General features: G+C 37.1%; 1 protein-coding gene across 13 annotated transcripts in view; it reads left to right on the top strand.

Annotated features, from left to right (window-relative positions):
* Nucleotides 1-19,171, top strand: part of AHI1 (Abelson helper integration site 1) — a 214,469-nt gene extending 195,298 nt beyond the window's left edge. For 9 of the 13 annotated variants that reach the window (XM_045499720.1, XM_045499721.1, XM_045499726.1 and 6 more), the window contains 2 exons: nucleotides 13,596-13,698; nucleotides 18,570-19,171. In XM_045499720.1, the coding sequence (XP_045355676.1) occupies nucleotides 13,596-13,698; nucleotides 18,570-18,572 (106 nt within the window). In that variant the 3' untranslated portion in view covers nucleotides 18,573-19,171. Of the gene's footprint in view, nucleotides 1-13,595; nucleotides 13,699-18,569 lie in introns of those variants that run through there. The other 4 variants (XM_045499730.1, XM_045499727.1, XM_045499725.1 and 1 more) reach the window with 2 other exon arrangements.
* The last annotated feature ends 2,562 nt before the right edge of the window (nucleotides 19,172-21,733 follow it).

Below are 21,733 nucleotides of genomic sequence, written 5' to 3'. Positions count from 1 at the left end.
CCCTGCTCATGCTCTCTCACTCTGTCTCTCTCTCTCTCTGTCTCTCTCAAAAATAAAAATAAAAAAAATTTTTAAATACCATATTTAATACATTATGGCAACAGTACTCTTGGTGTTTTTGAACATGTTTTATAAAAAATTTTCAAACTTGTATCTAATATGCAAATGAGAGTCTGTAGTCACTGACTGCTTTGGATGCCTATTCTCCGGTGATACACAGATCCACACCATGCTTTCCAGGTTAGAATTTTTAAAAAACCTCACAAAACGTCCCAGCTCCTAAAGACTGTCAGGGTAGCTTGACTTCTCCTTTTGAGCACAGAACACTTACAAAGCTTCTGAAAATAAATTTTCATGAGAAGTTCAGATATGTCTAAATGCTCAAGTTCATCTGCAGCTTTTTGGGCTTTCCCTATACTAGTAATTTCTTAGAAGTAGGGATGAATTAAGATACATTTCTAATGACCTGAAAACTGTAGGCAAGTGGAAGGTGGAAATATTATAGCCCCATATGTACAAAGTCATTTCTTTATTTCTTTAATTTACCTAAATGAGTCCATTGTACCCAAGTAAATGGACGGACGCTAATTTTTATTATTATTATTATTATTATTATTATTATTATTATTATTTTAGAGAGAGAGAGCACAAGTTGGGGAGGGAAGCAGAGAGAGAGAATCTTAAGCAGGTTCCATGCTAAGCATGGAGCCTGACACAGGGCTTGATATCACACGATCTCGTGATCATGGCCTGAGCCAGAATCGAGTTGGAAATTTAATCAACTGAGCCACCCAGGCGCCCCTGAAGACTAATTGTTTTGTTTCTTTCAGTCTTGCCATTCAGTTTGCAACTTATTTAGTTGGTTGACCAGAATATATAAATAAGCCACATAGGACTACCTCTTACTACTTCCACTTGAATTTCTTATCTTCTTTATTCTTTCTTATTTTTATTTTTTTTAGAAATGTCAATCACTTCTGTGCAAGTAATATTTACACATTTTAGTAAAGCTGTACTCCCTTCTTAAGGTATCAAGAAGAAACCCCAATAGGTTAATTTAACCAAAGCATTTTCTTACAAGTCTGAAACTTACACCTTTTGTACTTCATGCCCCTATAATGTTATTATCTACTGCCTGAGGGTTGGTAATGAAGTTTCTATTAATATGTGACAATTCTTAATAAGTAGTATCCGGTATTCCCTTGTCATTAATCTGTTTTAACTTGAGTTTGTTGGGGTTTTTTTTTATTTTTTTTTTATTTTTTTTTTTTTAATTTTTTTAATGTTTTATTTATTTTTGAGAGAGAGGAAGAGACAGAGCACAAGTGGGGGAGGGGCAGAGAGAGGGAGACACAGAATCCAAAGCAGGCTCCAGGCTCCGAGCTGTCTGCACAGAGCCCAACGCGGGGCTCGAACCCATGAACCATGAGATCAAGACCTGAGCTGAAGTCAGTTGCTTAATCCACTAAGCCACCCAGGTGCCCCTTTTTTTTTTTTTTAATTTTTTTAATGTTTTATTTATTTTTGAGAGAGAGGAAGAGACAGAGCACAAGTGGGGGAGGGGCAGAGAGAGGGAATTGGGGTTTTTTTTTAAAGATAGAATGTTTTATTTCATTAACAGCTTTGATCAGAGAAAAGTTAATTCAGATAGTAATATTAAAGTCCTTTATTTATGAACACTCAGATGGGAACTGAATGAACGAAATCTCTTCTTAATATAATGAAGGCTTTAAGAGTTAATTCTAAGTATCCTGTCACTCTTCCACTATATATTCCAGTTTTATAATAATCCTGTTCCAGACTCCAGTTTCCTTTTCACGAGAAGGAAGTGGTTTACCTTTTTTCCTTAAAATACCTGTTGCTTGCAACCTTTTTTTTTTTTTTTTAGTTCTTGCTTTGTCCATTTTTCAGCCTTTTTTTTTTTACCACCACCCCCCGACCCTGACCTCCACTTTGTGAAATCAGACCCAGCCATTGTGAGTGAGGTGTGTGACATCACAATGTTCTTTATATATTTTAAATATGTTCTTCTGCAGATACATAATTTGCAGATATTCTCTCCCAGCCTCTGTTTTCCCTTTTCATTCTCTTTTAACAGTGGCTTTTATTTTGATGTCGTTTATCAGTTTTTTCTTTTATGAATCATGCTTTATACTGTCTAAGCATCCTTTGCCTAAAGTCACAGAAGTTTTCTCCTACGTGTTCATGTGAAAGTTTTATATTTTCAGGTTTTGTATTTAAGTGTATGATCTGTTTTGTGTTAATTTTTATATATGGTGTGAGGTTTGGATCAGATCATCTATTTTGGTTTGTTTGCATTTGCATATTCTAGTTGTTCCAGCCCCATTTGTTGAAAAAACAATCCTGCCTCAGATGAATGGCCTTTTTGCATTTTTGTGAAAATCGATTGTCAGTATCTGTGTGCATTTGTTCCTGGACTCAGTTCTGATCCATTGATCTGGTTTTCTGTCTTTAATCAGTAATACACTGTCTTGATTACTAGAGATTTATAATAAAACTGGAAGTCTTGGAAGTAGGTATTATTGGTCCTCCAACTTTGTCCTTTTTCAATGTCAATTTAGTTATTCAAGGTCTTTTTTATATGCACATGATTTTTAGAATAAGCTTCTTCTACAGTAGAGCCTACTGGATTCCAATTGGCATTGCCTTGAATCCACAGACCAGTTTGGAGAGAATTGACAGGTTAACAATATTCAGTAATCTGACTCATTAACATATTTCTTCATTTATTTAGTTCTTCGTTAATTTCTCTCAGCACTGTTTTTTTAGTTTTTAGGGTGTAAGTCCTACAGATGTTTGACCCATTTATTCTTGAGTATTTCGTATGTAAATGATATTTATAATTGTTTGTTGCTCATTTATAGAAATACTACTGACTGTTGGATGTTGAACTTGCATTATGCCATCTTACTAAAACGTCTTTTGAGTTTTAGTAGCTTTTTAGTATATTTTACTAGATTCTCTACATAGACAATCAAACAAATAAAAACCAGTTTAATTCCTTCCTTTCCAAACCAGATGCCTTTTTTTTTTTTTTTTTTTTTTTTTGCCTTATTGCAAAGGCTAAACCTCCAGTATAATGTTACAATGTTGAATAGAAATGATGAGAGTAGATAGCGTTATCTTCTTCATGATTTTATGGGTAATGAGTGGGAAAGCATTCAGTCTTTCACCATTAAATATGATATTATCATAGGTTTTTTTTTATAAATTTCCTTTATCAGGTAGATTCCTTCATTTCCTGGTTTGCTGAGAGTTTGTGTCAGTAATGGATGTTGGATTTTTGTCAAATGCTCTTTCTGTGTCTATTCAGATAATCATGATTTTTCTTTATTAATGTGTTCATATGGTAGATCACATTGATTTTCAAATATTAAACTAACGATTCATTCTTAGGATAAACCCTATTTAGTCATGGTATGTTATCATTTTTATAAATTGGTGAACTTGATTTTCTAAAATTTAATTTAGAATTTTTCACATTTTGTTCATGAAAAATATGGGTCTTTGGTTTTCTTGTAATGTTTTAGTCTGTTTTGGTATTAGGGTAAGCTGGCTTCATGGAATGAGTTAAGAAGAATTTCTAGTTCTTCTGTTCTCTGGAAGAGTCTGTAGATTTGGTATTTTTTCTTTTGTAATTTTCATTTCTTCATTGATACTCTCTGTTTAGTGACATAATTTCCTTTAGTTCTTTGAACATATTTACAATAATAGATTTCAAGTCTTTGTCTAGAAAGTCCAATGTATAGACTTCCTAAGGAACAGTTTCTGCTGATTATTTTTTTCCCTTTGTATGGGCCATCCTTTCTTTGGTTTTTTGTATGTCTTTGTAATCTTTTGTTGAAAACTGGACATTTTAAAGACTATAATGTGACAACTCTAAGAATTGGATTCTTCCCTTCCCTGGGGTTTGTTGTTGATGCTACTTATTATAGTTGTTATTTGTTAAATAACTTCTCTGAACAAATTTCTACAACTCTATAATTACAATGTTTGGCCACTGAAGTCTCTGCTTCGTTAGACTAGTGATCAGCTAATTGGACAAAGATTTCCTTGAACACCTGGAACCAGTAAGTCTCTCAGTCTTGCTAAGGGAGCTCTTGGGGTATTGAGCACACCTTCGATATTTAGCCAAGCAGTTGACAACTCTGTGTTAGCTTTTGCTTCCTATTAGCACAGAGCATTAAGATCAGCCAGAAGTGAAGGCGTAAAGCCTTCTTAGGTCTCTGCTGTGCATGCTCACAACCGTACATGTGTGAGACCTTCTAGACTCTCCGAATAGTGTCAGAACTTGGGAAAACTCGTGTGGAAATCTTACTCCCCCAACTTTTCCTTTTCACCTTTTTTAGTTAGTCTGTTGTTTGGCTTCTATTATCCATCATTCAGGCAGCCATGAAGCTAACTGTAATTGTTTTAACAAGTGCCTCCCAGGGAAAAGGCCAGCTCTGAGATAAGTCAAATACTGACAGCCTTATAAGTGGTATCTTCCAAGGAACCACCAGACAGATCAAGTAAAATAGTTCTTTAGAAATGAGGCTTTGAAAGAGCTCCATCCCTGTTCTGTTCCTTCCAGTAGCTGCCGGGCTGCTGGCTTTCGCCATAAATTGCAGGCTATTCTTCAAGGCCACCACAGAGCTACGGTGGGGTATGGGACTAGGTCAAGTTAAAATGCCACAGAGCTCTCTGCTTTTACCAAGGTTCAACCATTTTTCTTGAATAAACATTCCCCAGTTGCCACAGGCTTTTGACTAATTTCTAGAAATCTGAAAATGCTGATTCTGACCATTTTTGCCAGTTTTCTCTTAGCTTATTTGGAGAAGAGAATATTCGGAAGTCCTTAGCTCCACCACTTTCATGGCCATCATTTTATTTCTTCTTCAAATGTTGGATAAATTCACAGGTAAAGCTGTCTGGCCCTGGAATGTTCTTTTTTGGAAGATTTTTAACTACAAATTCTATTTATTCAGTAGAATTAGAGCTCTCAAGGTTATCTGTTTCTTCTTATGTAAACCTTGATAGTTTGTTTCTTTCAAGGAATTTGTCCATTTCACTCAATTGATTTAATTGGTTGATATAATGTTGTTCATAATATTCCCTCATCTTTTCAGTAGTAATAGGATCTGTAGTAGTGTTGCAGCCCCCTAATCCCTGCTGTTGGTAATTTATTTTTTTAAGGCAGCGAGCAATCTCAGCCTAAATAATTTCTTTTTTTTCAATCAGCCTTGCTAATAATGGTTTATCAATTTTGATCTCAAAGAATCAAATTTTTGTTTCATTGATTTCTCCTTATTGTTTCTCTATTTTCTCTTTCATTGGTATCTACTCTGGTCTTTATTTGGCTTATTTGGGGTTTAATTTGTCCTTTTTCACAATCTTTAAAGTGGAAACTGTGGACATCGATTTAATACCTTTCTTCTCTCCTAATATAAACATTTAGTGCCATAAATTTCCCACTAAGCACTGCTTGAATGGCATTCCACAAATTTTGATATATTGTGGTTTCATTTTCATTTCTTTCAAAAACACTTTTTTAATTTTTCTTCAGATTTATTCTTTGATCCTGGGTTACTTGGAAGTGGGTCACTTCATTCCCAATATTTAGGGAGTTTCCCAGATATCATTCTGTTATTGATTTCTAATTCCATTGTGGTCAAAGAACATATTCTGAATGATCCAAATCTTTTTAAATTTATTGAGAATTATTTTGTGATTCTTAATATGGTCTCTCTTGGTAAAAGTTTTTAGTGCCCTTGAAAAGAACGTGTAGTCAATGGATGTAGAAGAAGCACTTGACAAAATACAGCATCCTTTCTTAATAAAAACCCTCAAGAAAGCCAGGATAGAAGGAACATACCTTAACATCATAAAAGCCAAATATGTAAAACCCATGACTAATATCATCCTAAATGGGGAAAAACTGAGATCTTCCCCCTGAAATCAGGAACATGACAAGGATGCCCACTCTCACCACTGTTGTTGAACGTAGTGTTGGATGTCCTAGCCTCAGCAATCAGACAGCAAAATGAAATAAAAGGCATCCAAATTAGCAAAGAAGAAGTCAAAATTTCACTTTTCACAGATGACATGATACTATACATAGAAAACCTGAAAGACTCCACCAAAGATCTGCTAGAACTAATGCATGAATTCAGCAAAGTCACAGGATACAAAATCAGTGTACAGAAATCGGTTGCATTTCTGTACACCAGTAATGAAGCAGCAAAAAGAGAAATCAAGAAATCGATCCCATTTACAATTGCACCAAAAACCATAAAATACCTAGGAGTAAACCTAACCAAAGCTGTAAAAGATCTGTATGCTGAAAACTATAGAAAACTTACAAAGGAAATTGAAGACACAAAGAAATGGAAAAGTATTCCATGCTCATGGATTGGAAGAACAAATACTGTTAAAATGTCAGTACTACCCAAAGCAATCTACACATTCAGTGAAATCCGTATCAAAATTGCACCAGCATTCTTCTCATAGCTGGAACAAACAATCCTAAAATTTATATGGAACCATAAAAGACCCTGAATAGCCAAAGTAATGTTGAAAAAGAAAGCCAAAGCAGGAGGCATCAGAATCCCAGACTTTAGCCTCTACTCCAAAGTTGTAATCATCAAGACAGTATGGTATTGGCACAAAAACAGACACATAGACCAATGGAATAGAATAGAGAACCCAGAATTAGACCCACAAATCTTATGGCCATCTAATCTTTGTCAAAGTAGGCAAGAGTATCCAATGGAAAAAAGACAGTCTCTTTAGCAAATGATGCTGGGAGAACTGGACAGCAACATGCAGAAGAATGAAACTGGACCACTTTCTTACACCATACACGAAAATAAACTCAAAATGGATGAAAGACCTAAATGTGAGACAGGAAACCATCAAAACCTAGAGGAGAATACAGGCAACAACCTCTTTGACCTCTGCCACAGCAATTTCTTGCTTGACACGTCTCCGAAGGCAAGGGAAATAAAAGCAAAAATGAACTATTGGGACCTCATCAAGATAAAAAGCTTCTGCATGGTGAAGGAAGGAAACAATCAACAAAACTGAAAGGCAACCGACGGAATGGGAAAAGATATTTGCAAATGAGATATCAGATAAAGGGTTAGTATCCAAAATCTATAAAGAACTTACCAAACTCAACACCTAGAAAACAAATAATCCAGTGAAGAAATGGGCAGAAGACATGAATAGACACTTTTCCAAAGAAGACATCCAGATGGCCAACAGACACATGGGAAGATGCTCAACATCACTCATCATCAGGGAAATACAAGTCAAAACCACATTAAGATACCACCTCACACCAGTCAGAGTGACTAAAATTAACTCAGGAAACAACAGAAGCTGGCGAGGATGTGGAGAAATGGGAACCCTCTTGCACTGTTGGTGGGAATGCAAACTGGTGCAGCCGCTCTGGAAAACAGTGTGGAGGTGCCTCAAAAAATTAAAAATAGGGGGCGCCTGGGTGGCGGAGTCGGTTAAGCATCTGACTTCAGCCAGGTCACGATCTTGCGGTCCGTGAGTTCAAGCCCCGCATCAGGCTCTGGGCTGATGGCTCAGAGCCTGGAGCCTGTTTCCGATTCTGTGTCTCCCTCTCTCTCTGCCCCTCCCCCGTTCATGCTCTGTCTCTCTCTGTCCCAAAAATAAATAAATGTTGAAAAAAAAAAAATTAAAAATAGAACTACCCTATGACCCAGCAACAGCACTACTAGGCATTTATCCAAAGGATACAGAGTGCTGATTCATAGGGGCACATGTATCCCAATGTTTATAGCAACGCTTTCAACAATAGCCAAATTATGGAAAGAGCCTAAATGTCCATCAACTGATGAATGGTTAAAGGACATGTGGTTTATATATACAATGGAATACTACTTGGCAATGAAAAAGAATGAAATCCTGCCATTTGCAGCAATGTGGATGGAACTGGAGGGTATTATGCTAAGTGAAATAAGACAGAGAAAGATGGATATCATGTTTTCACTAATGGAACTTGAGAAACTTAACAGAAACCCATGGGGGAAGGGAAGGGGAAAAAAATAGTTACAGAGAGGGAGGGAGGCAAACCATAAGAGATTCTTAAATACAGAGAACAAACTAAGGGCTGATGGGGCAGGGGTGGGTAAGGGAGAGGGGAAAATGGGTGCTGGGCATTGAGGAGGGCATTTGTTGGGATGAGCACTGGGTGTTGTATAAAAGCGATGAGTCACCCCCAAAACCAAGAGCACACTGTATACATTGTATGTTAGCCAACTTGGCAATAAATTATACTAAAAAAAAGAAAAGAAAAAAGAAAAGACTGAGTATCATGCACTTGTCTACCTGAAGTGTTCTTTTATAAATAAATTCGATCACATGGGCTAATAAGTGTTGTTTATGTCTGGGATAGCCTTACTGATTTTCTATCTATTCTATTAATTGTTGAGAGTTGGGTATTGGAAGTCTTCAACTAATATTGTGGGCTTGTTTTTTTAATTCTTGTAGCTCTGTTAGGTTTTGTGTCATGTATTTTGAAGCTCTGTATTAGGTGCCCATATGTTTAGGATTGTTATGTTTTTTTGGAGGTAAATGACTTTATTTCTGGTCCTATTCTTTGTTCTGAAATCTACTTCAATTAATATTAGAAAAGTCACTCCAGCCTTCTCTTAATAGTGTTGGAATGATATATGTGTTTTTATACTTTAAATATAAAAATGCAAATAGGTTGAAAATTAAAGTATGCTTCTTATAGGCAGCATACAGCTGAGTTCATGCTCTTTTTACCCAATATGACCATTTCTGCCTATTAGGATAATTAAGCAAACATTTATATTTAATATGATTATTAACATGGAGAAGTTTTAGTCTATTATACTGTTTTTTGTTTTCTATTTGTCTCAATTCTTCTCTCATTTTTCAACTTTTTCAGCTTTCTTTTAAATTATGTTTTATCTATTTTATCTTTCTTTGTTAGCTTATTACCCATAATGCTGTGCTTTCCTCTTTTAGTGATTTTTTTTTTTTAGGGTTTAGCGCTTTAAAATGGTGTTTTTCCATTTCTTCCTTCCTGACCTTCATGCTTCTGTAGTCACACACTTTATTTATATTAGTTATAACCCCTTCATTATGTTATTAATTTTGTGAACTGTCATCTTTGGAAGAGATTGAATAAGAAAACCTTAATATTTGCCTATTTTGTTTTCATTTTTCAGTATTTTTTAATTCCTTTGTGTAGATCCGTATTTTCACCTGGTACCGTTTTCCTTTACACCCAGAGGACTCCCTTCAACATCTCTTGTAATGTTGGTTAGCTAAAAATGAGTGCCTTTACTTTTCACATGTCTGAAAAGGACTAGTTCATCTTTTATTTTGAAAGCTGTTTTCATTTGGCATACAATTCTGTGTTGAAAGATCGGCACTTTTTTTCTGGTACTTTAAAAATACTGCTCCATTGGAGCCAAACCATAAGCGACTCTTAAAAACTGAGAATAAACTGAGGGTTGATGGTGGGTGGGACGGAGGGGAAAGTGGGTGATGGGCATTGAGGAGGGCACCTGTTGGGATGAGCACTGGGTGTTGTATGGAAAACAATTTGACAATAAATTTCATATCAAAAGAAAAAAAATTCAGCTCCATTGCCTTCTCACCTGGCAGTTTTTTCCAACAGGAAATAGACTCATGCTTCTCTGTGTTCCTCCATACAGAGCATGGTTTCCCCTGTGTTGGCTACTTGTGAGATTTCTCTCTATCACTGGTTTTGAGCAATTTGATTATGATGTGCCTTATAATTTTCTTTACGTTTCTTGTGCTGGAGGTTAGTTGGATCTTTTAGGTTTATGTTTTCATCAAATTTGGAACATTTGGGCCATTTTTTCTTCTTAGTTTTGTTTTTGTTGTTTCCTGCCTCCATCTGTTTCTCTCATCTTTGAGGATTCCAATTACACATACATTAGGCCACATGAAGGTGTTCCATGCTCCCTGATGCCTTTTTTTTTTAGTTGTTTTTTTTTTCAATGTGTTTCACCTTTTCTATTGCTGTGGCTTCTATTTAATTTCTATTAATAGTTTCTGTTGCTGCGTCTTCAAGTTATCTGATCTTTTCTCTGCCGTGTCTCATCTGACTTTAATCCCTTCCAGTATATTTCTCACCTCAGGCCTTTTAGTTTTCATCTCTAGAAATTCACAGTGGGTCTTACAGATATCATCCTTGGGTCTACTTAACCTTTTGAGCAAGTGGAATATAGTTATAATAACTGTTTTGATGTTTTTTCTAGCATTGTTTTAATGAGAATTCTAACATCTGAGTCAGTTCTAAGTCAGTTTCAGTTTTTTGATCGTCATCATGGGTTGTATTTTTCTATTTCTTTGCCCACCCCCCAGTACACTTTTATTGGATGCCACACATTGAAATCTTTACCTTTTGGTTACTAGATATTTCTGTATTTCTATAAATAGTCTTAAGCTCTGTTCTAGAATATAGTTAAGCTACTTCAGAACAGTTTGATCTTCTCGGGTCTTGCTTTTAAGGTTTGTTAGGGGGGACCAGAGCCATTCATTATTCCTCACTATGGACACAAATCCCTCCGGGTACTCTGGGCAGCCCCTTCTGAGTTGTGAGGTCTTCCAGCCTGGCTGGTAGGCACAGGCACTGTTCTAGCCTCAGGAAATGTCCTCAGATGCATGAGTTCACCAGCTCTTCTGAATACTTGAAGGGAACCCTTTGCAGATGTTCACATTCTCTCACTGTGAAGCTTTCTCCTCTCTGACACTCTGTGAACTCTAGCCATCTCCGTCTCCTCAGGCCCTCAGCTGTTAGGGAGTCCACCAGGCATAGCCTGGAAACTCAAGGCGGTGAGCTGGGTGACCATAGGGCTCATCTCATTTGTTCTCTGTCTCTTGGGTATCAGTGTCCTTTGTTGCCAGTGATTCATTGTCTTGAAAACTATTGTTTCATATATTTTATCCAGTTTATTGTGGGGTTTTTTGGTGGTGGTGGTTTTAGGCAAGCAGTATATCCAGTCCCTGCCTCCCCATCTTGGCTGCAAACAAAAGTCCAGATGTTGTATCCATTTTCAAGGTAATTTTCTGTTACATTGTATATAGATTATGAGAGAAAAAGTGAAGAGGATCACACAGTCTGATTTTCCTACAGTGGTCAGTAAAAGCCAAAGATATAAGATAGTATGTAAGTCCTAAAGACCATATTGAGGCAGGGTGAAAAAAAAGAGAAGGACCTAGAAATCAGGACATCGGGAGCTAAAGCGTGAAAGTGCCTGGGGTACCCTGAGGCCAGGAGATACTCTGTGGCCAGAGCAGGGGTCAAAAACTAGGGCCTGCCAGCAAGATGCAGTCCTAGTATCTTTGGTTGGATCCACTGTGTATGTGTATGTATGTGTGTGTAATTTTCAGTGGCTAAATGCAAAAAAAAAAAAAAAAAAATTCACATAAATGCAGACTTTGTACTTCTCTTGAAATTAATCTGATGTTCTGGACCACAGTTCCATGAGCTGAGCTGAGGAAGCGGATTGCCTCTCCTGTGTGGGTCATCCACTCTCCAGTTCGCCAGTTTACTGTATTACCCCTAGCTTGCTTCTCTCATTCACCGCATTACCCACCATAGCCTCCACAGACACCTGAGTTTCTACTTTAATGCCCGAGAATAGGTTCCCTGGAGAGAGATTGCAAAAATTATCAGTGCTTACAGACTGGGTCGCTTAAGCAACAAATTTTTTTTCACAGTACTAGAGGCTGGAAGTTCAAAATCAAGGTTGCAGCGGGGTCAATTTTTGGTGAAACCTCTCTTCCCAGCTTGCAGGTGGCCTCCTTCTTGCTGTGTCCTTACATGGCCTTTCCTCTATGCATGTGTTGGAAAGAGCTCTGTGGTGTCTCTTCCTCTTCTAATAAGGACTACCAATTCTGGTCTGTAGATGAGAGTCTCACCCTTATGACCTCATTTAATCTTAATTGACCTCCTTAAAGATCCTTGCTTCCATTTTGGAATTAGGACTTCAGCCTGTTATTTTTTTTTTTTTAATTTTTCTAATGCTTATTTATATTTGAGACAGAGCGTGAGCAGGGGAGGGGCAGAGAGAAAGGAAGACACAGAATCTGAAGCAGGCTTCAGGCTCTGAACTGTCAGCACAGAGCCCGACATGGGGCTCAAACTCACAAACTGTGAGATCATGACCTGAGCCAGAGTTGGACATTTAACCGACTAAGCCACCCGGGCACCCCTTCAGCCTGATTTTGAGAGAACATGGTTTAAGTTTGTAGTAATCTCTATTCAATCCTATTTATTTACTTGATTTTGAAATTCTTGCATCTGGATCAAACTCTTCCACCATTCCCAGACATGGTAGAAAGGAGACACTGTCTTCCACTTTTTAAATTTCCCTTTTTTCATTGTTTTTGTATTTTCTTTTCTCCTAACACTATTTACTCTGCACTCATTCACAAAGTATTTGTTTAATATTTTACTCTTACTGTTGAACCATTTGAAAAGCTGCATTCCACATCCCACAGATCAGAATATCACAGTGTTGGTTTTTGTGCTTGTTTGTTTGTTTGTTTGTGTTTAGTGTAGTTGACACGCAGTGCTTCATTAGTTCCAGGTGTACAACTCAGTGATTCAGGAAGTCTTTTCGTTATACTGTGCTTACCACAAGGTAGCTCCCATCTCTCGCCACACAACACTATTATAGTCTCGTTGACTGTATTCCCTGTGCTGTACCCTTTATTCTCCGGACTCTTCATTCCATAACTGGAAACCTGGAACCCCCCCTCCCCTTCACCATTTTGCCCATCCCCCACTCCCATCCACTCTGTCAACCATCAGTTCTCTGTATTTGTAGGTCTGATTCAGCTTTTTGTTTGTGTATTCACTTGTTTTGTTTTTTTATATTCCACATGTAAGTGAAATCATCTGTCTTTGTCTGACTTATTTTAATTAGCATAATACCCTCTAGGTCCATCCATGTTGTCACAAATAAAAATACCATGTTCTTTTTTATTGCTGAATAATGTTCCATTGGGTAGATACACCACATCCTCTTTATCCATTCATCTGTCAGTGGACACTTGGGTGGCTTCAATATCTTGGCTATTGTAAATAATGTAAATAAGAGGTATATATCTCTTCAAAATAATGTTTTCGCTTTCTTTGGGTAAATACCCAGTAGTGGAATTCTTGGATCATATCACAGCTTTCTTATGCATAAATTTCCTTCACCCCTTTCTTTGTCATTAAGGAATCTCATGTTATTTTTACACATACACACATGTTTTTAACATCTAGTTTGATAAGAAAATATTCTGGCTTTTCCTGGGCATTTAATATTTTTCTAAGAGAAGTTAAATTTATTTTATTCTGTCCCTTCATCATAATAGAGAAGGAACCCTACCAGCTAAAGATTCATGTCTCTACATTATTTTGAGCATCTCCCTAATGTTTTTCTCTCAGATCCATCCATTGATCTCCCCTTTCTGTTCCCACTGCTCCTGCCCTAAATCAGAGCCTCATGTGGGCTATGGCAGCAGTCTACTTACGGGCTCCTGTTTCTCATCTTTCCCTCCCGTAGTTCTGAAGTGGGCAAAGCGCAGAGCCGTGAGGACCGAGGACACACAATGGATATGCAGGGGAAGAAGAATGAGCAAACCAGTCAAAAGGTCACCCTAATAGAGGTAAGAGGAAAACCAGGAGAACGTTGTAGCCTAGAGTCAGCAGGGAAAGATTTAGGGAAGGCCTGGTCCGCCATCACAAATGCCAAATAAGTCATGGAGATGAAAAGTACAGGATAGGAAATAGAGTCCATAATATTGTGATACCATTTTTGGTAACAGGTGACGACTACACTTATGATCATTGAATAACGGACAGCGTTGTTGAATCAATGTGTTGTACACCTGAAACTAATATAATATTTTATGTTAATTATACTGCTATTAAAAATAAATAAACAATGATGAATGCCAAAGGGAGGAGAAGTAAAATAAGGACTTAAAAGTGCCCTTTCAGGATTTCCTGTCAGGAGGCCATTTATGACCTCCAAGAAGATAGTTTTGATGAGAGTCCTTGAATCAGACCGTCTCCAGTGCAGAGGGAAAAAATAATCAGAAGAGACTGCTTTTCCAAGAAGCTGTACTTCAAAGGAAAGAAAAGGCTGGGCAATAACCAGTAGAAAACACGGGATTTAGAGATCTTTGTAGAGAGGGGAATGAGGAGAAGAGTTACAAACTGAAAGGAAAGAGCCCCAGGGGAGGGGCCGTTCAAGATAAAGGACAGGTGAATAATCCCTGGAGACCAGAGGAAATACACAGATTAGAATTTGAAACAAGGCAGGGTCACTTTTGTACTGAGATAGGCCAGTGAGACCAGTGTGTTTGAATGACGGTGTTTTCTTGTGGGGGATGGAATGTAGGAAGGTCAGGAAGACCTTTCTGAAGAAGAGGCCTCTGTTTTCTCGGTTAGGCAGTGGTGACATTTGCCTGCTAAACGTGAAATGTGTCCACTTTTGTGAAGTTGTCACTTAAAGGAAACCAGATTCAGAATTTTCATAAGTATTTTTAGATTTTAATTATAAAAAACTTAAATCTCCTTATACCAAAAGCATATAGATGAGTAGTTATACAATCATGGGTTAAGAAATGACTTTTTATCCTTGATAACAGAATCAGAAAACATTTTAAAACAAATTTTAATAATAAGATCTTCAAAATGATTTAAAGCAAAATCTAGAAACATATAATAACCCAGGATGAGGAAGAACTTCACAAGATATGTGACAGATAAATAATTAATACCCTTAACATATTTTTAAAAAAACTCTTAAAAATCAACAAAGAAAAGAAAAATTGGCAAAGGGCCTTCAGAGGACATTCTTAAAGAAAATGAATATATGAAAAGTGTCTCCCTTCCAGTGATCAAATAACAAAAATTAGTAACTGATACAGTATTTTTCCCCTCACAAAATGGCAACAAGTTTCAAACTTATAAAACCGATGGGGGCACTGAGTTTCCTCATACACTGCTGGTAATTGTATAAGATTCATCCATTCCCTATGGGGATAGCTTGGTGATACTTCTTTTTTTTTTTTTAACTTGTCAAACTGTTCATGTCCTTTGATTTGACAGTTTTAGTTCTAGGAATCTATTATAGGAAAATGGTCAAGTATACATGGGCAGAATCAGTTAAAAGGCTGTTCCTTCAAGCAGTGTTTTAAAAATAGGAAGAAAGAATTAAATTTCTATGAATATAGAGTTGATTAAATTACAAAACATTTCTATAAGGGAATACCATGTGATACTATTTATTACATTATTGAAGTATTTTCATAGACATGGAAAGATGTTTAAGTAGAAGAAAGACGGTTATGAAGTAGTTTGTATACAACATACTCAGTTGACTCTTGAACAACGCAGGGGTTAGGAGCACCAGTCCCTGCTTTATGCAGTCAAAATCCGTGTATAACTTTGGTTCCCCCAAACAATAACAGCCTACTGTTGACCAGAATACTGATAACATAAATAGTCACTTAACACATATTTTGTATGTTACATGTATCACATAGTGTTCTCTTACAATAAAGTAAGCTGGAGAAACAAAAACGTTACTAAGAAAATCATACAGAAGAGAAAATACATTTATATTACTGTACTAATCAATATCGTAAGTTCATATCGTGTTTACAAGATGAATCATCTGTCTGTACCTACATCATTATTGTCTTATATGATATAAAACACTGTAGGTGTAATATGTATTACTAATACTGACATCAAAAATGAAAAGGTAATGTAAAAATCCATATTTATTTAAACGTATAACATTCATGCATTGATAACAGATGCAGCAATATGATTACTTTATGGTAGCCTAGTGTAATCATTGTAATTGCTTCACAGTCACCTGGCCTATACAGTAATGAATGAATGGTTATGGCCTATAGTACTGTAGTTCTCTTCCTTATACCAATTGGAAACACTGTTACATTTTTTTAAAAACAACTCCTGTGGTGAAAGGCTGATACGCAGTTTCTCTGATTAGGAGAGAGAGAGAAGGATGCTGTACTGTAGTATAATTGTTTGAAAACAGGAGTTTTAAACAGGAATAGAACTAACACATTATTTTTTTTTTAATTTTTTTTTCAACGTTTATTTATTTTTGGGACAGAGAGAGACAGAGCATGAACGGGGGAGGGGCAGAGAGAGAGGGAGACACAGAATCGGAAACAGGCTCCAGGCTCTGAGCCATCAGCCCAGAGCCTGACGCGGGGCTCGAACTCACGGACCGCGAGATCGTGACCTGGCTGAAGTCAGACGCTTAACCGACTGCGCCACCCAGGCGCCCCAAAGCTAACACATTATTAATTTTATTACATAGCACTGCCTATATAGTCTGTCCACTTCCATACAAGTGTTGCACGTAATGTTCTACACAGTGAATACTTAAGCGATGATGATGATGATGATGATGATGATGATGATGACGACGACGACGACAGTTAATTAGATTTTCACACAGGGACGCCTGGGTGGCTCAGTCGGTTAAGCGTCTGACTTCAGCTTAGGTCATGATCTCGCAGTTTGTGAGTTCAAGCCCTGCTTCGGGCTCTGTGCTGACAACTCGGGATGAAGAACGCTTGAGTTCAGAACCATATTACCTGGCTTCATGTCCTGTTTGGATACTTTTGCTGTACATGACTTTAGGCAAACTTCTTTTGCTCTTTGTTCTTCAGTTTTCTCATCTGTAAGTAGGGATAATACCTACCTCAAGGATTATTATGAGGAATAAATGAGTTAAGATGCATTGCACCCCACTTAGCCTGGTTCACTTCTCTTAAAGATGTTATCTACACGGCCTGCTTCACTGTGTCTCTGGAGGGTTCCCTCTCCGGAGGGTCCTCTGGCTTCTCTGTTTACTTCTCATAGTGCCATCTCCACCTGATGAATGTCACTTGTCCTACATCCTCTGCACGTGCAGGATGCAGCCCACTCACTTCCAGCTGCTCTTCTCTCCCTTCCCTTTTCTGTTTTTCTTCTTTGTTTTTGTTACCACTTTTATAAACTCCTCCTCTGACTCTGTTTTGCCTCGTTATTCTTCTAAGATCCTTTTACCTTCCTCATGGCCCCTTGCAGATGTTTATAGGGTTTCTCAGGCCCTGGTGCCCAGCATCCATTTGAGCCTTTACTACCTTCTTTTCCATTTTTATTGGGCCCTGGGCCCTGATTTGGGACAAGTTTTGTGTGCTTCCCATGTATACACACAGGGACAGAATGAATGACACCCTTTTCTGGCCCCAAGTGAGATTGTACCTTGGCACACCACCTCTGTACCCTTTTACACTCTACTTCAGTTGCTTTCATGAGCCTCACTTGGAACATTTTTGGACTTGTACATTTAATGCCACCTTATCTGTGCTAGCTCTGCTGAACAGATTTGAAGTCCGGAAACGGACTGACAGAGGATTTTCTTTCCCCTCGTGTATAAATGTCTTTCATCAAAAAAAGATAGCAAAAAAGATAGTTTAACTATTTATTTAAGATTGAGCCTGCCCCTAAAAGCACAGATGTTGCCTGAGCCTCCTGTGCTACCAGGGAAGGGGCTTAGGAAATGGTTACCCTGCCCTTTCGTGCCACGATGCCCTAGCCTCTACTTTTCCCAGGAGCGCTTGGTAGAATTGATCGCCACCTTAGCCACACTGCCATCCCTCTCAGGCGGCATCTGCCTTCTGAGAGCAATCAAGCATGAAGCCCTTTCTGTTCAGAGGAAGGACAGCAGCGTGTTTATCTACTTTCAGATACTCACCACTGACACATGAATAATTGCAGTAAAGGGTGTCCGGTTCAACACGACTAGCTTATCTCCCCCTAGTTTTTGTGTCCTTCCTGCATGTTCTCTAAGAAGGTCCTTGTTTCATCCACGTATTGGTTCTTGATTTTCATTAGTGACATAATTTGATTTATTTCAAAGCTGCATCTAAATGCATAATTAACCATCACTACCTTTGTTAAAAATGACCCACACCATTTTTTGGTTTTATGCGAAAAATGTAATAGTTAACCCACTTTGTGAAAATAGACATAATCATTGACTAAACGAAAGAATGCTATTTAATAAGATGGTCTATATCCTTCCCATTTACTAACCTTGGAGCATCATCCATGACATTTTTTCCTCCAATGAATGAAGAGCTTTCCGAATTCTGATTGCCTGCTCTTAATTTCTGGAAGTTACTCCAGGTTTGGAGTGCTTAGGGTCTGTATTTGAGAAGTGTATTTCTTTTTCACTTGTCAGTGCTGGAGCAGGCCTTACACAACCACTAATGGTGCCAAAAGTGTTAACAGTGTGTTCAAGAAGCACATTAGGAGATAGGTGATTAGTACTTTGGTCTTTCTTGGGTGTGTGTGTGTGTGTGTGTGTGTGTGTGTGTGTGTGTGTGTGTTATGCCATGTGCTTATTACCCACGTTGTTGCCAGGGCACACCGAGATTTGGTTGTGGCCAAAAGACATTGTCTAAGTTCATTTAGTACATTTTGTGTACTTTTCTCCTAGTAAAGAGTTGAAGAATGAAGAGACAACCAAATACACAGAGATGAAATGACAAATTAAACCAAACGGAATTTCTCTTCAGAGTGAAGAACTTCCAGATACTAAGGAAGAAAGTAAGGCCCCACTACTCCTTGTCCTTATGAAAGAATCTAGAAAAATCAGAAGCGAGGTGTGAGTAGAAAAATAAATGGGGCCTTTTGACCTTAATTATTTTAAACCATTGTGATTGTTGTTGATCCGAGTATTGGTCCTTATGTGTATTAGTTATTGCATCAGAATTACATTACCACCGTTGGAAAACCAATAAAGAAAAAAACATAATTGCCACTCAGCCGAGATGAAGGAAAAGTGTTTGCACTGTCAGGATGTCCATTAAGCAGTCATTTAATATTCTTACATCTGTATTGTGATTGTATGTGTGATGTTCTGTTCAGAATATGAAATACATGCTTTTGAAATTTAACTTTATTTAAGAGGGAAGCAGCTTCAGAATGTGTATTCAAAATGGTCCCAGTAAGAAAGACATTAAAAAGGAACAAATTTGTTAGTTTTGAATGAATCATACATGTAACTTGATACATACAAACTAAAAATGGCTTTTGGCAGCAGTGTTTCAAATTACTTTTAAAAAGAGCACTTCATATTTAAGCATATAAGTAATTTGTAGACTTAACATTGTTTAATATTTATTTTAGTCTTAACATTTATTCTTAAATTATTACATTGCATTATTTATTTCTTGAGTTCCAGAACAATGGTATCATTACCATGTGACATATATATATATATATATATATATATATATATATATATATATATATATATTTTGTGTGTGTGTGTGACTATATATTTTAAAGTGTGATGTTATAATAGAAAAGTTCATTTCTTTGGTTTTTTTTCTTGACTCTTCTCCTTTCTCAACTATGTGATTATAAGTCTGTCAATAAATATGTAATCCCACACAGGTCAAAACTAATAAAACCCAGAAAACTTATTTACCAAATTAGACAATTGATTCCATTAAAGTAAGAAGTGAGAAAAACAGTGTTGAGCATTGAGGTGTAAATTTTGCCCAGATGCATACCCAATATAAAATACCTTCTAGTAAAAATGTATGTGGCTCTTATCCCTGCACATGTTGTTGAGGCATGAAATTGGTAAACATTCCCCTGCTGTGTAGAATTTAAAAGGGGGGAGCATTTTTGAAGGTGGTGAGTGGCATCAATGTCAGCCAAACCCTCAACGATCAGCACAGAAGTCTGTTCGGGTGGCACAGAGCCCCCAGTGTCCTGAGTGCACACATCTGTGCCTTCACGTACAGCCCGGCCCAAGCAGCTTGAGTCACCCTTGTAGAAGCTTGTTCTTTCTGTCTTGTGAATGCACTTGATAATTAAAAAATAAAAATATGCATCTCTGCAGTTTCAGCGCATTGTTTTGAGATGCGTACTGATTCTCTGATTTCAGTTTTAATCACAAAGAATTTCAACAAGTTGCAGAAAGATTTTAAGACAAATGAAATATGTCAAGGGAGCTAAACATCTGCTGAGATCTCATATGAAAAATAAAGGGTTATTTTTATATCGCAACTACTGAAGACAAAAATAACAATTGAGGCAAAACCAGGAAAAGTTGGTTTTACTCAAAGCCCAGTCCTTCTCTCTTTTGTCCTGTTGACAAATGAGACTCCAGTTATGTCCACAAATAGATTAATAAAACATCTTTACCATTCTCTCGAACATGAGATGGGGTGGGGGCGATCATAAAAGTGCCCTCCAAATAGAAGTCCAAATTATAGTCAAGTAAAGGAATCGGACACAAGAATCTATTTGAAGATTCTAATACTGCACATTTTCTTAGTAACAAATGAGTTTTCTTTGTTTATCTTCATTCTGAAATCATTGAATTGTGTCCCATTTTATGAAGTCTCTTTTCTCCAAACAAGTAACATTTTGACACTATCTTTCTCTAGATCTAAATAATACTTTTAAGCCATTCTTACAAATTTATTTCCCAATTGATTCTACTCTATCTTGAACATTAAACTTTCTTCAATATCAAAACTATATAGTGGATAAGATTTGCAAAGCTAGTACAACAATCAAGTTTTTAAAGGTTTAAGACATGAAATATTTTACACCATGATGCAAATAAATGTTTAAAATGCACATTTTAAATGAAATCAGTGTTTTTAAGTGACTAATACTTGGTACTTTTAAAACCTTATGTAAGGCTTCTTTCCAGAAAAGCAAATACTTGACCTTCATTTTAGTTTTAAGTTACAGGGAAGTCTTATTGCAAAAAGACGTTTTCACTTTAGGAAGCTCAACAAGAGTGTATCTGGGAAATAATTTACCATTTCATAGCTTTATATGACATGTCACTTTAATTGTATATTTAACTCACAAATATTTTTGAGAGTTAGAGTTCTAGGACCTTTAAATTCAAGACCTTCAACTTTTTTTTTACGGATTTTATTTTTAAGCAATCTCTACATCCAACATGGGGCTCCAACTTACAACTCCAAGATCAAGAGTCACGTGCTCTACCGACTGAGCCAGCCAGGTGCCCCAAGACTTTACACTTTTACATGTATTTAAATGATTTCCATCAAAGAGCCGTATCTGTTAAGTAAATTATGAGACCATTTTTCAACAGTCCGACTTTTTTAAGCTATGTATTTGTTGATTTCTGCTTCATTGAACTCAGGAACAGAAAATATTCCCCAAATCTTCACCTTATGTATATGATCTCATTTACTCTTCACATCAAACCTATGAGGTAGGTAGACTATTACCTGCCCTACAAATAAGGAAACCAAGATTTTGAAAGTTTAGTAATTTGTCCAAGTGCACGTGACCAGTGACGTCAGCACTAGTTGTAAATGGAGATTGCCAGACTCCACTGGGAGGTCTCTGAAGGGCTGGATCTCAGTTGCTGTATAGAGTAAATGCCAGTAAATGCTTATTGTTGGAGACTCCAGCACAAGCTAGAAGAAAGAAGCAGTTTGGATGTACCCACAACCACACTCAGACTAGAAGCATCTAATATGTCTTTAATGCAACAGACACCCAAAAAAAAAAAAATAAAATATGTCTGAGTTAACAAAAAATTTTTGAGCTGATAACTTTGTTTATCCCATAATTATTTTGATAAATCTTTACTCCATA

This window comes from Leopardus geoffroyi, chromosome B2, assembly GCF_018350155.1.
Source record: "Leopardus geoffroyi isolate Oge1 chromosome B2, O.geoffroyi_Oge1_pat1.0, whole genome shotgun sequence".
In the NCBI taxonomy this organism is placed as follows: Eukaryota; Metazoa; Chordata; class Mammalia; order Carnivora; family Felidae; genus Leopardus; species Leopardus geoffroyi.
Note: the sequence above shows the minus strand (reverse complement) of the source record. Positions and strands in the feature narration are given on the sequence as shown.